Source organism: Carcharhinus amblyrhynchos, chromosome 4, assembly GCF_965287045.1.
Source record: "Carcharhinus amblyrhynchos chromosome 4, sCarAmb.v2.hapA, whole genome shotgun sequence".
In the NCBI taxonomy this organism is placed as follows: domain Eukaryota; kingdom Metazoa; phylum Chordata; class Chondrichthyes; order Carcharhiniformes; family Carcharhinidae; genus Carcharhinus; species Carcharhinus amblyrhynchos.
The window spans coordinates 117,050,373-117,067,078 of record NC_137327.1 but is presented as its reverse complement, the minus strand read 5'-3'; the positions used below and the strand labels follow the sequence as shown (position 1 = coordinate 117,067,078).

Below are 16,706 nucleotides of genomic sequence, written 5' to 3'. Positions count from 1 at the left end.
ACAGTGGGCGGAATTCTCCTATTTCGGGATTAAGTCTCGTGGCAGGGTGTGGGAATGTGGATTGTTTCCCGCTACGGACTGGTGGGAAAACACGGCAAATCCTTGAGCACCGACCTCATTAATTACGCATTTGGGCGCTTTATACTATGTTTAATGGCGGGTCAGGCCTGGATGGCATGTAGTGCATCATTGTGTCCGGGGAATATATTAAAAAGGTGCCCACCATCACTGAGCCACTATTGCAGAAAGAACGTGGATTTCCAGGAACATTCTGAGACTGGGAGATGGACCCCCTCCAGGACACTGAAACTGGAATTTTCACCTGCAGATTCTCCCCCGATCCACTGCTGTGGTGTGCCAGAATTTCTGGCAGCCTCTGTGCTGAACTCCAGAGACAGCCCCAGGCATTGTTCAGGAGAACCCTGGCATCTGCATGCCATGTTGTTCCAAATGTGTTTCACACCAGTGTTTTACCACCGACACCCGCCATGACGGGCACCAGACAATCCGGGCACATCGATGAAACTGATTTCTGGGCCTCCCACCACCTTCTTGCACCATCGAACCCACCACTGGGGGTTTGGGAGAATCCCGCCCAGTGTTTACAGCCAGGGTTTAACACAGGTTCAAAATGCAGCAGTGAGCTCACCTGCCCTGAAGGCTAAAATCAGATTTTACCATCATCAAGTGATTCACTGCCTCAGGTTGTGGGCTTTTCCACCCACCACATGCTCTGGGCAGGTTTTCCCCTCTTCCAGTATCTGCTGGCCAACAGAGGGCTGGTAATCTCAGTCCCAGCAGGGAATGCTGAGATTGGAGTAGACTGGGACCAGGGGCAGTGTCAGAAGCAGCTAAATGGAGCAGGGCCACTGGAGTCAGTCAGGCAGCCCCTGACCAGAAGGACATGGGGGTCAATTCGGAGGCTAGGGTGCTTCCCAAGCCTTTGCTGCTGGGGAACTGAGCGGTTTCAGGGTGCCCAAACAGGGACACCCCACCTCTACACCCCCACTCCTTGAACCCACTTGGGATGGGCGCCCCCCTCAACACTGGTAAAATAATAGTGCAGGTGGATAGGAAATAGGCATGCTGCCCCTGCCACCCCACCTGATCTAATAGTTGCCCTCCACCTGCTCTGATTTCACGATTGTCCAAATGTCTCTCCGTTGTTTCATTGCATCACCATAGCCTTTCACTGACACACATCTATCCGGCAGTATTGACCTACTCCAAGTGTGTCCTTTCCCTGTCCCCTCTCTCCCTGTCCCCCCTCTCCCTATCTATGTACTAGCTTAGAAGCTGTTATATCTTGAACAGTTCTGAATATTAACTGAAATGTTAACTCTATTTCCCTCTCCACAGAAGCTGCCAAACTTGCTGAGTATTTCCAGCATTTTCACTTTTATTTATTGCTATGTATTTTTTAGTATACCCGAACAGGCACCGGACTGTGGCAACTAGGGGATTTTCACAGTAACTTCATTGCAGTGTTAATGTAAGCCTTACTTGAGACCAATAAATAAATAAACTATAGTTCTTTGACTTTGAAAGCCTTTAGGAACTTCCCACTTTCTCAATCTCTGTAACCTCTCCAGACTGACAACAGTAAAACTTAAAACCAGCCCTTCCTACAGAATGTTTGATAAAGCACATCTCACATTCATTACGCTGAAAGGGGAATCGGGAAAATACTCAAAGTGGGAAAAAATACATTTCAGGGCTTTGGGAAAAGAGAGGAATGTGAGTCTTGGCCAAGAATTAGTGCAGGCAGAATGGCTGAGTGGCCTTTTTTTGTGCTGTGTGTTTCTCTGATAAACATACCACCCCTTGACATGGAACTCATTTCCCTCAATATGATATTTCAGCACATTGTTGTGAAGATATTGAAAAGTGAAAGTGGTCTGGTTACAATAACTGTGCCCCAACAGTTTCATGATTCTGACTTTGATTTTAGTGATGTTTGGTATTTTGTTCTCTGATGGATGCACGAATAGCAACAGGATAAAATTACAGCCGCAGTAATGACCATCATTTGGTTCCTCCCTGATTGCATATTTGGAGGAAATGAGCTACAGTATTGAACGCGAATTAACAGTTGGATGATGTGCTCCTGGATCAGGTGACAATCCAGAGATGCTAATCAGAAATTACCTCTGCAACTGGAAGAGGAAAATAATCAGCATCAATCGTGAAGTCCCGATTCAGATATTTAGTGAGCTTTCAAATTTCCCACCATCCATCACCCAGAGCATCAACACCATCCAACATTCAGCAATGGATTAATTACTGGTGCTTTGAGCCAAAGGTTATGGCTGGAATTCTCCGGCCATCCACGTCCCGTCAAAGCTGTCATCAAGAATGGAGAATTTGGCACTCAACCAAATATCCATTCACTGCAGCAGGACTGGAGAAGCTCAGCCGCGAGCGAGGTTGGAGAATCTAGCCCTATGGTTCAAGTCCTGCTCCAGGAATTGTGTGCAAGAATTTAAGTCTGAACTCCAGTACAGTACGGAGAGAGCTTTGTCATTTGGATGAGACATGGAACCAAGGTCCCCTCTGCCTCTTCTGGTCATTGGATAAGAACCCATGGCATTATTTTGAAGTAGGGCAGAGAGTTACCCCTGGAATTCTGGCCAATGTTTATGATTCAATCAATATCACAAAAACAGATTCTCTGCTGAGCTGCTGCCCGCCCACCCATAGAGGCTGATTTTGAAAGTGGCCAAGAAGGTTATGAGATGACACCTGCCCAATGTAATGTGTGCAACCCACAACCGCCTACCTCCTCAACACCCCTATCTCCTAGAAAAATACCCTGCAGAGGCATGCAAATTATTGCCCCCGCTTCACAAAGTACTTCATTAGCTGTAAAGAGCTTTGGGATATCTCTTGGCTAGAAAAGGCTCGACATAATTCAGATAATTATTTTTCTCACTGTTTGGCTCATCCCCTGCCCTCAGCAGCTTCTCAACTTCCAGATCACATCACACGCTGATCTCCATTCTAGTCCTATCAACCTACCCATTGTTGAGTTCTGCAAACTCTCTCATTGCTGCACACTGCTGCAAGATTCTCTTCTGGGTTTGCTCCCTCTTCCCTTGCAACACTACCCACCCCCCCCCACCCCCCCCCCCCAACCAACACAACAGCCAGGATTCTCCGACCTCACCCAACACTGCGATTCCCTGACCTCGCCTGCGGCTGGGATCCTCTGATTTCGTCTGCGGCTGGGATTCTCCGACCTCACCCACTACTGGGATTCTCCAGTCCCACTGCAGTGAATGGAGGTTTGGTTGAGTGTTAAATTCTCCGTTCTCACTGGCAGCTGCAGCGGGGCGAATGAGATTGATGAATTCTGGACTATATTTCAGATCCTATTATTTGTGGGAGAACTCAGCAATGCAATATGAACTGAGAACGTGCAACTAATTTGTTTGAAGTCATTAATTACACCTCACATCCTTCATTATATTCTGTTGACCAATCAGGAATTATTCAATGGAATGAGCAAAGCCTTTGGCTATGTATGTATACATATACATTATATATATATGCGCATACACACACACACACACGCACATAGATGTAAAAATAAAATACATGTACAGTACTTCACAGTCAATAAATCACTTTAGGATTAACATCACTGTTGTGGCATAGGCAAACGCAGCTACCGATTCATGCACAGCAAGATCCCACAGCCAGTAATTGAACGAATGACAAGATTATCTTGGTTTTTGGCCCAGATGAACAGGGGAGTACGATCTTTCAGTGGAACAGTTTTCCTCTCCTTTCTGTATGGGTATCAACCCATTTCAGGGATGAATGTGTGATGTTACATGAACTAAAATATCAGCAAGGCAATTAAACAGGACATCTCTTCCTTGTATCGATGATAGTTCACACTGAAATCTCCATCCATTACATCCCTTACACACACTTTGAACATTCCATTTACTAATAGGGCTTTCTCTGAGGTGAATTTATTTTGATGTTTTTACTTGGTGGAGTTTGTGGAAATTACTACAGGGGCTGGAGCAAGCTGCCTGCTGCTGCAGTGTATTCAGTGCTGTTTAGTGTGTCTGGAATACTCTTCCGAGGAGAACCTGATGTTACATGTTGATTATTTTCATTTTGATACAAGAATTAGGAATAGGAGAAAGCCAGTCAGCCCCTCTGCCTGCTTCAGTAAGATCATGGCTCATCTGGTTGTGCCTTAGCAACACTTACCGTAACCCTTGTCAATCAAGAATAATTTTTGAGATCACCCTCATTTCTACAGCATCTTGGATTGAAATAAAACATTGAGGGGGGCTTTCCAGCCCCTCTTGCTGGTGGAAACTTGCAGTCCTGCCGAAGATGACCGCCCCCCCCACACCTCCCCCCCACCTCCCCATGGTGGGTTCCCAGGTGGTGGGAGAGTGAGCCACACAAAACAGTGTAGACATGGTTGGGACTGGAAGATCCCACTTCCTCCAGCAGGGGGAGGAGGGGGCACAGGAAGATCCCACCCATTGGTTCCTGGCTGTTCATTTTGTAATATAATCAAATCAGCAGATTCAGGATGAAAAGACTCCCTAACCTTTATTCACCAGCTTAGGGCTTGTTGTCTCAAAACGTAAAGAGAGAGATTCTATTTCCACTTTTATTCTGTCTCCATAATGTCTCAGAGCACTTTACAGATAATGGGAAACTTTGAAATAGAGCTGGTCAGTTAATTAAAGGAGTAAATCATATCTTCGATATATTCACTTTTCTTGAAAGAAATATCATGAGGCCAATTATGAATTATTAAGCAGCTTTCTTCATGAACAATAGTTTAAATCATCTTTTCCAATGCTGTCAGTGCAGGTCTTTTAACTAATGCTCTACTCAATCTGTCTTCCAACAAACTGGGTGTTTCGAATATAGATGTTTAATTAACCTGCGTGCTAATCTTTGGCTGTACTCCATCACCCTTCTGTCTTTCAAAAATCAATATCTGAATCACTGTTCAAGTGAACCTCTTGAGGGTTTTGACAGGGTAGTTGCTGAGAACATTCTTCCTCCTGTCTGGGCACACAGGGTCACAGTGTAAGAATAATGAGTTCACCATTTCGGACTGAAGGGAGAAGACATTTCTCCACTCAAAGGATTGCGAATCTTTGAAATTTTTTACCCAAGAGAATCTTGAGTAGCCAGTCACTGAGTATATTCAAGATAGCAATTGATACTTATTGGACACTAAGAGAATTAAGGAACATGGGAAGCTGGAGTTGAGTTCAGCCATGAGCCATTGAGTTATTGAGCATCTTGGAAGGGCCATATTCATCCAAGAAAAATCCATATCAGTCTTGAAAAAATCAACTGCTCCCCACCAATCACCCCACAGCATCCAGAGCCTTTTAGAGAAGATAGTTACAGATTCCCACCACTCTTTAGGTGAAGGGGTATTTTCTGATTTCCCTTTCAATGGCCTAGTTACCGTTTTCAGTTTATGGCTCCTTGGTCTGGATTCCACCCTAGATTCAGAGGAAATCATTTCTGTACACCTATCCTGATTATAATTTCTAAATCTATGATTAAATCAATCTTCTAAACTCAAGGGAATAAAACCCGAATCTGTACAACCTGTCCTCCAGATTTAACCCTTTAAGCCCTGGGTATCAATTGTGCTGAATCTGCCACTGAACCCCCTCCAAATCTTCCTGAGGTTTCTTGTTTAAAAGTGAATGTACTTACTCCAGATAATGTCTGGCCAAGGTTCTATACAAGTGAAGCATCAGCTCTTCACCACTGAATTCTGGAGTCCCTTTTGACATGGAGTGCAGGGTTTGTGATGTTATATTATGTTTCTTAGTCAAGAAAACCTCCTTCTTGGGAAGAGGCTTGGAATGTGTCTGTTGAGGAGGGAAATTGCTGGCAGAATGTTGCAACCATTCCGTCAAACATTGAGAGTTCTTACTGTGCATGATCGAAATTGGGGGCTTTGAGCTTTGTGTGGAATTTAATCGTTATTAAAGTATAATCATTATTAAAAGTTATGGTTGATTATTGCAAGCGCAATGGACAAATGTTTTAACGAGGCTTCAGGGGAGATGGGGGAGAAGTTCAGGTGAATACGTTCTAATGTTAGTTCATTTTGTTGTGTAAAAATCACAGTTCTGGATGACGCTGCCTCTGACACACAGGATTACTATGTGTTGCATCGAGACTCTATCCAATCCTCGGATGTTAAGAAAAAAGAGTCCCCATTTCGTGCTAAGTGTCACGAAATCTTCTGCTGCCCACTGAAGCAAGTGAACCACAAAGAAAACACAGACCTGGAAGGTTTGTCTTCTAAAGAATCGAATGTCTTGTCTGTTTTTGTACATGTCCCTCTGGTGTGCTGTGTTCTGGGGTTGTGGGGGGGCGGGGGGGAGCCTGTTTAAATAATGCAGACTTTGCGCTTGGTGGGGGACACAGTGAGCATTTCACGTCCCCTTTGCTTGCCTGTCATGTGTACGAGCTCTGACAATTAGCCCGGGTTGATGCTTGAACAGAATCGCATGTGAGAATTCAGTCTGTTGCTTTGGATGGAGGAGGCACAAAGTGAGGGGATAAGGAATGTTTTTATTTGTGACTCACTTCATATCACTGCCTTCCCTGGCTGTTTTGAAAGTTGCTTGCTGTTATAAACTGCCCCACTCCACCAGTATGTATCTTTCAAGTGATTCACTTGGCTAAGAGAATGGCACCATAACCTCAATCTCTCTCTTTTAATCAATGCTTCTGCACATTTGCTCACGCAGATTCATGCTATTTGTATTCCATCAGCAGAGAAGCAGCCTTAACATGAGAACTGTATGCAATGCACGTTAAGTTGCATCTTAAAGGAGTGTATTGCATGCAGATGTATGTCAATTGCTTAGAAACTGTAGCAATGTGTTAAGTGATTGTAGTTTTCTTCACAGTTACGAGTGCAGTCGCATCAGGTGACTGAAGCAGCAATTACAGATGCTGCATAAACGTGCACAGACACTTCCTCGCTTTTTTATTTTTAAACAAAGCATTTGCAGTCCGTGTCTTAAAGCACCTGAGGCTGGGCTAAAAATAACCCAGTCTGGCAAAGCCGAGGGATCTAATATAGAGATACCAGCAACAGCACACCGTTCAGAAAGACATGTCCTTCTTCACCAATCTGCAAACTCCCATCACTGATTATAAAATGATGGAATTCAAAATCCTATTTTTAAAATTAAAGGATTCAGATTTCCACTGCATTCAAATCCATTTTGAATATGTTCAACCTTGGAAACATTAATAAAGATTGTGTTTAATTACAGTTATCAGTTCCAGCTGTCTCCCCAATTTAGCCAATTCTCTTTAAACAATCCCCTGGGTAGTTTCACCTAATCGTGTTGGGAGTCCACAGTTAGCAGTGTTTTCATGCTGAAGTTTGACAACAACAACCTGTACCAGCAGGCTCAGTGGTTGAGGGCGGCTGCCACATGTACCATAGTTGGGATGTGGGCATCACTGGTGCGACTGGCATCTGAGAGATTATCGTGCCAGGTCGCCACATGGGGCAGCTTTGAGCCAACCTTATATTTGTGGGATTAGAGACACAAAAAAGCCCAGACTGGGTAAGGAGGGAAAATCTGCTTCTCTAAAGGACATTGTGAACCAGTTGCATTTCTAATAATAGTTTCATGGTCACATTTACTGAGACCGTCTTATTCTGTCCATATTTTGTAAAACTGAATTCCAATTTGCATTGTTCCCAACCAAACACAACCACTATGTTATTGTAGCCACAAGCTAATGTCAGAGATCCCTTTTTATTGATGTTTTGGCAATCACATTCCCTAGTTCCATCCATTTTTAGAATCCAGGATAGGCTCGGAAGATGGCCAGTAGATAGAAGTTGACACTGAGCAGTGTAAAGTGATGGATTTCAGTTGAAAGAACTTCACAGCTGACCTCCACCCCAGTCACCCTGCTTGATACCCCCAATTACTGCCTTGAACACTTGACTACCCCCCTGACCTGACTACCCCTCTGACCCACGAACTGCTCCCAACACCCCTCCTGGTCACCTGAATACGCTTTTACTACCTTTCTGCCCCCCCTCCCTGCCAAACCCAACCCCAAAATATGGTGATCTTTTCTAGAGCATTGGTTCCAGCCCCAACTGAAGTATTATGCCCCATTTTGGTGCCACACTTTAGGAATTGAAAACATTGGAGAGGGTGCAGAAAAGATTCACAAAAACAGTTCAGGGAGTGAGGAATCTCAGTTACGTGCATGGATTGAGAAGTTGAGGTTCTGCCCCTGGTAAGAGAAGAAGGGGAGATTTGACAGAAGTGTTCAAAGTCATGAGAGATTGGGACAGAGTAGATACATAGTTCCCGTTGGTATAAGCATCAAAAACCTGAGGACACAATGGGAGTAAATGGCAAAACAAATGAAAGACAACTTGAGAGAAAATGGTGTTACACTTGGACTGCCCAAGAGTGTGATGGAGACGGGCTCAATTCAAACTTTTGAAAGGAACTTGGATAAATATCTGTAGAGAAAAGAATTGTGGGGAAGTGGGTCCAGCTAAGTTGTTCTCACAGAAAGCTAATGCACACTCAGCAGACTGAATGGCTTCCTTCTGCGCTACATGATGATTTTATGGTTACTGGGGATGGCATATTGACACAGTGGTTAGCGCTGCTGCCTCACAGCTTCAGGGACCCAAGTTTCATTCCTGGCTTGGGTCTCTGTCTGTGCGGAGTTTGCACATCATTCTCGTGTCTGCGTGAGTTTCCTCAGGATGCTCTGGTTTCCTCCCACAGTCCAAAAGACGTATTGGTTAGGTGCATTGGCCATGCTAAATTCTCCTTCGGTGTACTGAACAAGCGACAGAGTGTGGTGACTAGGAGATTTTCACAGTAACTTCATTGTAGTGTTAATGTAAGCCTAATACATGTGACACTAATAAATAAACTTAAACTTTAAAAACTGACCTTCTTGCCAGCATAAAGAGTTTCTCCTTATTTAACCTATCAAATCCCTTCATGATTTTGAGCATGCCTATCAAACCATCTCTGTTCTCAGGAGGAGAGCCCTAACTTCTCTAGTCTCTTTGCATAACTGAAGTCCCTTTGCCATCACTGTAACCCTTCTCTGCACCCTCTGTGTCCAAGATGTGAACTCCCCTGAACATTTGATCAAAGGTATTGACAACGCTGTTGGAATTGGTTCAGGCAGACAACTACAGCAAGCTAACAGTCACCACGGAAATCATGGGGAAGTCATTGCAAGCACCCAGGCAACAGGCATCAAGAAGGTGTTTGCCCTTTTCTTCACTGGCCATCCTGCCTCAATTGTGTACATTGGGAAAAAGGGAATGGATTTTTCAAATTAAGCATTTATGCAAATCAGATGGAAAACAACACCTCAAGGTTTAATTGTAAAGAAGTGGAGAGTTATTGAAATTAAGTTTGATTTTAAAAAAAGAACATTCAGAGTTTTTATTGCTTTGAAAGGTAAGTAGCCGTTCGATTGGGAAGTTAATAAATTCTCAGTAATGGTTGGACTCAAAGTCTTTATTGTGCCAACTGGGCTTTTCATTTCCTTAATTATTGTTCAGGCCAACAGAACCGTTCCCTTACTACAGCCTGGTGTAAATCATCCATCAGCACGATTCTGTAGGAAAGACAATTTTCTATTCCCAGCCTTCCATGAGAGTCATTTCAGCCCTGAGTTGAGATAATGAACATGAGCCATTCGGGTTTTACCCTGGTGGACCGTGCGGTAACATTAACAACCGGAGCAAATTACATGTCTGTTTCTCCCTCCCCATGGTCACTCGAGGTGTGAAGTCTTCAGAACCTTCAGTGTGATGGATCATGAATTCTCCAACAGGCAATTTGGTACTGCTGGAATTGCAAGATACTGCAGTCAGATGGGCAGCTGAGTGTTTGCCTTAATGCTGCTGGGCTTCACATTGATGGAGTATGATGTGGGTTTTACTGCCCTGTAACTGGACACCTTTAACATTCATCAACTATAACCTTTGCGGGGTTGTGTAATTTTCATCCATTTGTAACTGTTGCTTCTAGACATTCCCCTAAGGACACCACAAAGGCTATTGATCCTCACACAAATCATAGTCAAAAACCTGGAACTTGTTAACACAAAAGATTGTCAAGACCAGAGATCAATTGAGAATTTCAAACTGAGGTTGTTGTTTTGTGACTTGCTGGTGAATTTTGTATCCATTCACGGTTTGATGTCCCTTTGGACTCGGATTGAAATTTTCTTGAAAACAATATTAGTCCCAAAACCCTGACAGAGTTCAGCATCATCAAGTGTGAGGCCGCCCATCTTTGGACCGAAGAAAGATAAATGAGCGTATCAAGGCTGCAAAACCTGCAATTTACAGTGAGGCCATTGAGGGATATCATTAGCAAGCACAAAATTATATAGAGCAGAGTGACAAAACTAGAACTCTTCCCCAAGACACTGCTGAGGCTCAAGGCTCAATTGAAAATTCCAAAACTAAGGATTAATAAATTTTGGTTTGAGTGTTTTGGATTGTAGAACCAAGGCGGGTAGATGGCATTGAAATACAGAGCAGCCATGATCGAGGTGAATGGTGGAACAGACATGATGGACAGGACAAATTCCAGTTCCTATGTTCTTCCGTCATACAGATCATCAGAATTCACTTTAAAATCACTTTTGCATATTTCATAGAATGATACAAGGTATGGAGGTGTATAATTAGTCCAGCATGTTAGACTTGATGTTAACTCTTCAACTCTGCCTACTCTGATCCCGATTCCCTGCTCTGTTCCTGCTATTAGAAAGGTTTTTTCTCTTCAAGTGTTCAAACTGTGATAGGCAGGACTTTATTAGCCTGTTATGACAACATGTCCTCAGATCCTAAAACCTCATCCTGTTGTAATTCCAAACTAGGATAGGTCTCTTTTGTCACTGATTCCACCACCACCCCCACCCCCACCACCTCCTCCCTTCCTGAGAGCTTATAAACCACTGCATATGGGTTTGTGTCAGGTTCCCCATGTGGCGAGCCTCCTGCCAACAGCTTGGGGAGCTAATGCCAGCAGCAGTGAGATGAGGCCCTTAAGTGCTCAAGTATCTCAATTATGGGGCAGTCATGCCATGCACAGGCCTCCCCACAATGGGCTTAATCAGGATGGCTGGAGGAAGGTGGTAGGATCCACATCAACCCCCTTGTCCCTGATTAAGACTCCCTCACCACCAAATTTTCCACAGCGGAGGACATTAAGTTCTGTCCTGTGTTTATTTTAATGCTTTGGGCCAAGTAACCAGGCAGATTCAAATGGTGATGTCTTATTAATGGATCACACTATGGAGATAGTTTTGATTTCCCTTCAGGAATTCCCATACGTCGGGAGAGCAGTTAGAATCGCAGTTTCAGGTCAGGAGTCTGTTCCATTCTTCCAGTCAGAGAACCAGGTGTGTGCTAGGTTGCCAACTGCAGTTGGACATATTCCTGGAGATTGCATCACATGACCTCCCGCCATCAACTAGCCTATCCCTGACTGGCTTTCATTAGCCACCTGACATCTACTGTTGCCATATCTCCCTACTGTAGCCAGCTGGAAAATAAAAAGACTTTTCATTGCTAATTTGGATTCTTCACTGAGTCAGCGAGCTTTTCTCCTCTATCTCGATAATTATCAAAAACAATAAATAGAGGAAAAGGAAGAGGAAAACATGTATTGAGTTTCAATGCCCCAACGCTTTTCCCTCTGGGATTTGCTCATCGCAAATTCCATGGAGATCTACAAAAGCAGATTCTGGATCTGAAATAAAAACAAAGTTCTGGAAAAGCTCAGCAAATCTGGCAGGATCTGTGGTGAGAGAAATGGAATTGACATTTTGAATCAAATGCACAAGAGGTTCCTGGGTTAAACTGTGCAGGAGAGATGAGTAAATACTGTAAGTTGGCATTTCAGTGCAGTATTGAATGAGTGCTGCTCTATCAGAGGTGACATTTAAGTGTGAGCTCCCCACCCCCCATCTATCTCAGGTAGATGAAAAAGATACCACAACACATGTGGAAAAGCAAGGGAATTCTCTTTGGCATATTGGTCAGTATCTATCCCTCAATAAACAGCTATAAAAAAGGTGATTGTCTAATTCTCCTAACTCAAGGCGTTCCAAAGAAATGTTTCACTTTCTTGGCCCTGAGATGTGCAAGTGAGTGAGTGGGTGAGGTAAACATGGCAATGGGTAAGGTGATAGGTGGCTTGGATGATAGGTAAGCAGATAGATAGTTTTGGTGAGTGAGTAGGTGTGTTGCAAGGAGTCAGATTGGGTCAGGGATGGGGGGGTACAGGTCAGTGGCTAGTTAGGTTTGGTTGGTGGGGGGAAACTGGGTGAAGATGAGTGGTTTCAGATCATGTCAGGGGAATTTGCTGTGGTCGATGATAGAGTCATGCAGTGGAGGCTTATCAGGTCAGGTCAGGGAGTGGTCAGTGAGCATAGAGGATGGGTGGGGAGTTGGAGGGTCAGAATGGTACTTAGCTGGTGAGGCCTTGTCAGGTTGAGTTGGAGGTGAATCATAGATCATGAGGCAATTTGGGTTGTGGGGGTTAGTTAGGTCGGGTTGACGAAGGGAGTCAGGAGGGTAGTCAGGGGGTTGAGGAAGAAGTCAAGCATGTCAGTTATATGGTTACTCAGGAATGAGACGAGGGTATCCCTGTCTAACATCTCCTGGGTAATGAGTAATATAAGTAAGACTGAACTGTGCAAAGTTGGAGAGTTCTTCAAAGGATTCCAGGGTTAATTGCCCTTCTGAAATTCAAACTTTCCAGCAAGTTCTCATGGAGTCAATGCATTGGGGCTTCTATAAGGTCACAAGAGCTTCTTGGGACTGGAGGTGAGGTGTCTGAAGATTGGAGGGTGGCAAATGCTGTGCCTTTGTTTAAGAAAGCTGCAAGGAAAAGCCTGGGAACTACAGACTGGTAAGCCTTATGTCTGTGGTGGGTAAGTTGTAAGAATGTATTCTGACAGACAGGTTCTACAGGCGTTTAGAGAGGCAAGGACTGATTAGGGACAGTTAGCATGGCCTTGTGAGTGAAAAATCATGTCTCATGAATTTGATTGAGTTTTTTAAGGGGTAACAAAGAAGATAGATCTGGACTCGAAATGTCAGCTCTTTTCTCTCCTTACAGATGCTGCCAGACCTGCTGAGATTTTCCAGCGTTTTTTTCTGAGGGCAGTGCAGTTTATGTTGTCTACGTGGGCTTTAGCAAGGCCTTTGACAAGGTACCGCATGGTAGGTTGTTGCATAAAGTTAAATCTCACAGGATCCAGTGTGAGGTAGCTAGTTGGATACAAAATTGGTTTGATGACAAAAGACACAGGGTGGTTTTAGTGGGTTGTTTTTCAAACTGAAGGTCTGTGACCAGTGGTGTGCCTCAGCGATTGGTGCTGGGTTCACTGTTAATTGTCATTTATATTAATGTTTTGGATGAGAATTTAGGAGGCATGGTTAGTAAGTTTGTAGATGACACCAAGATTGGTGGCATAGTGGGCAGTGAAGAAAGTTATCTTGAATTGCAACAGGATCTTGATCAATTGGGCCAGTGGGCTGACGATTGACAGATGGAGTTTAATGCAAATAAATGTGAGATGATGCATTTTGGTACATTGAACCAGGGCAGGACTTACTCAGTTAATGATAGGGCATCTGGGAGAGTGATAGAACAAAGAGATCTAGGGATACAGGTTCATAGCTCCTTGAAACTGGAATTACAGGTATACAGGAAAGCATTCGGCATGCATGATTTCATTGGTCAGAACATTGAATACAGGAGTTGGGATGTCTTGTTGACGTTGTACAAACATTGTTCAGGCCATGTAAGACACTTGGAATACACATATAGTGCTGGTCACCCTATTATAGAAAGGATATTATTAAACTGGAAAGAATGCAGAAAAGAAACTAGGATGCTAGAGGAACTGATGGTTTTGACTTATAAGGAGAGGCTGGATAGACTGGGAATTTTTTCCCTGAAACGTAGAAGGCTTAGGGGTGATCTTATAGAGGTCTGTAAAATAATAAGGGGCATTGATAAAGTAGATTGTCAACATCTTTTCCCAAAGGTAGGTTAGTCTAGAACTAGAGGGCATAGATTTCAGGTGACATGGGAGAGATATGAAAGAGTCCAGAGAGGTAATTTTTTCACACAGAGGGTGGTGAGTGTCTGGAACAAGATGCCAGAGGATGAAGTAGAGGATGGAACAATTTTGTCTTTTAAAAAGAATTTGGGCAGTTACGTGGATAAGATTGGTGTGGAGGGATATGGGCCAAATGTGGGCAGTTGGGATTAGCTTAGTTGTAAAAACTGGAAGGCATGGACAAGTTGGACTAAAAAGCCTGTTTCCATGCTGTAGACCTTTATGACTCCAAGACTCTTATGGGGTTGATGTGTCTGGAAATATTAAGATATTGGACAAGGGTTTGAGCAAAGGATGAGCTGTGGTGTGGAGATGGGAGTAGAGGAACCACAGTCAGAAGCTGGACTTGGCCAAGGATGACTGAGAATGTGATCTGTCTGGTTTCAGCTGAGGCAGTAGCGGGGAAGGAAGTGGAATCCATGGCTGAGGAATGGAATTTATGGAAGGACCCCAAACAGAAACAGAAAATGGGACATTGAAAAGTTTGAGTTTTGAAACATTCTTCTCCAATTTTGTGTGACTGCATTGTGGCAGTCACCAGCTGGAGCACTGAGGAACACAGGAGCAGAGGAGGCCATTCAGCCCTTCAGCCCTCATTCTATCATTCAATTATATCGTGTTTAATGTACAATTCAACACATTTACCTGCATTGAACCTTATTCTTTGATATTCTTGGAAACATAGAAAATAGTAGCAGGAGGAGGCCATTCAGCCCCTACTGTGCCATTCAATATGGTCATGGCTGATCCTCTACCTCAACTCACCTGCTCTCTCCATGTCACTTGATCTCTTTGGAGTCTCGAAATCTTTGTATTTCCTTCTTAAATCCATTCAATGATTTTGACTTCTACAGACTTGTGTGGTAGAGAATTCCACAGGTTCACCAGCCTCCGAGTAAAGAGATTTCTCCCCATGTCAGTCCTAAATGGCCCACCCCATATCTTGACACTGTGACGCCTTGTTCTCGATCCCCCAACCAGGGGAGTCATCATCCCTGCTTCTAGGCTGTCCAGCTCTGTCAGAATTTACATGTTTCAATTAGGTCACCTCTCATTCTCCTAAACTCCAGTGAATACAGGTCTAGTTGACCAATCTCTCCTCATATGACAATTCCGCCATCCCAGAAATTAGTCTGGTGAACCTTCTCTGCACTCCCTTGATGGCAAGTATATCCTTTCTTAGATAAGGAGACCAAATCTACACACAAGACTCTAGCTGTAGTCTCAGCAAGGCCCTGTAAAGCTGCAGTACAACATCCTTGCTCCAGCAACAGGCCCTTCAGCCCGACCAGCTAGTGCCGATCATGATGCCCTAACTAAACTAGAAAATATCCTTCTGCCCTTACTCAGTCCATATCCTTCTATTCACTCCCTATTCATGTACCCATCCAAATGCCTCTTAAATGTTGCTAATGTGCCTGTTTCCATCACATCCTTTGGCAGCTCATTCGACGCCCCCACCATTCTTTGCATGAAAAGCTTCCCCTGCACGTCTCCCTTAAACTTTCCCCCTCTCACCTTGAACCTGTGTCCCCTTGTAATTGACACTTTCACCCTGGGAAAAAGCCTCTGACTATTCACCCTAAGCTTGCCTCTCAGTTTGTAGATCTCTATCAGATCACACCCCAGCTTCTGTCTTTCCAGTGAAAACAATCCGAGTTTATTCAACCTGCCCTTATAGCCAACACCTTGAGACCAGGCAACATCCTGGTGAACCTTCTTTGCACTGTCTCCAAAGCTTCCATGTCCTTCTGGTAGTGTGGTGACCAGAACTGCATGCAGTACTCCAAATGTGGCCTAACCAAGGTTTTATACAACTACAACATTATTTCCACACTCTTGTACTCAATGCCTCAGCTGATGAAGGCAAGTATAACGTATGCCTTCTTAATCACCTTGGCCATCTGTGTTGCTACTGTTAGGGAACAATGCACACCCAGATCACTCTGTATACTAATATAGCTAAGGGCTTTGACATTTACAGTATAATTCACATGTAAATTTGATCCTCCAAAGTGCATCTCTTCGCATTTGTCCAATTTAAACTTCATCTGCCATTTCTGTGCCCAAGTCTCCAATTTATCTATATCCTATTGTATGCTCTGACAATCCCTGGCACTACCAGCAACTCCACCAATCTCATGTCATTTGCAAATTTACTAATCATACCACCCACATTTTCCTTTGGATCATTTATGTATACTAAAAACAATAGAGGTCCCAGCACTGACCTCTACGGAACACCACTAGCTATAGATCGCCATTCCTACTCTCTGTCTTCCATTACCGTGTATCCATCGAGCCAGCCCACTCCGAAATCTATGTGATTTTAGTTTTTGAACCAGTCTGCCACGTGGGACCTTGTTAAACACCTTACTAAAGTCCTCTTTCAATGAAGGCCAACATACCATTTGCCTTCCTACCTGTTTGCAGCACCTGTTTGCTTGTTTTCAGTGACTGGTGCACAAGGACACACAAATTCCTTTGTACATCAACATTTCATAAATACTCTGCCCTTCTGA

The 16,706-nt window shown here is 43.9% G+C and overlaps 1 protein-coding gene across 3 annotated transcripts in view; it reads left to right on the top strand.

Annotated features, from left to right (window-relative positions):
* fgf13a (fibroblast growth factor 13a) overlaps window positions 1-16,706 on the top strand; it is a 494,238-nt gene that overhangs the window by 227,005 nt on the left and 250,527 nt on the right. For 2 of the 3 annotated variants that reach the window (XM_080187791.1, XM_080187792.1), the window contains exon 3: window positions 6,139-6,306. The exons of the other annotated variant lie outside the window; for it this stretch is intronic. In XM_080187791.1, coding sequence (XP_080043917.1) covers window positions 6,139-6,306 — 168 coding nt within the window. The remainder of the gene's footprint in view (window positions 1-6,138; window positions 6,307-16,706) is intronic. 3 annotated transcript variants of the gene reach the window in all.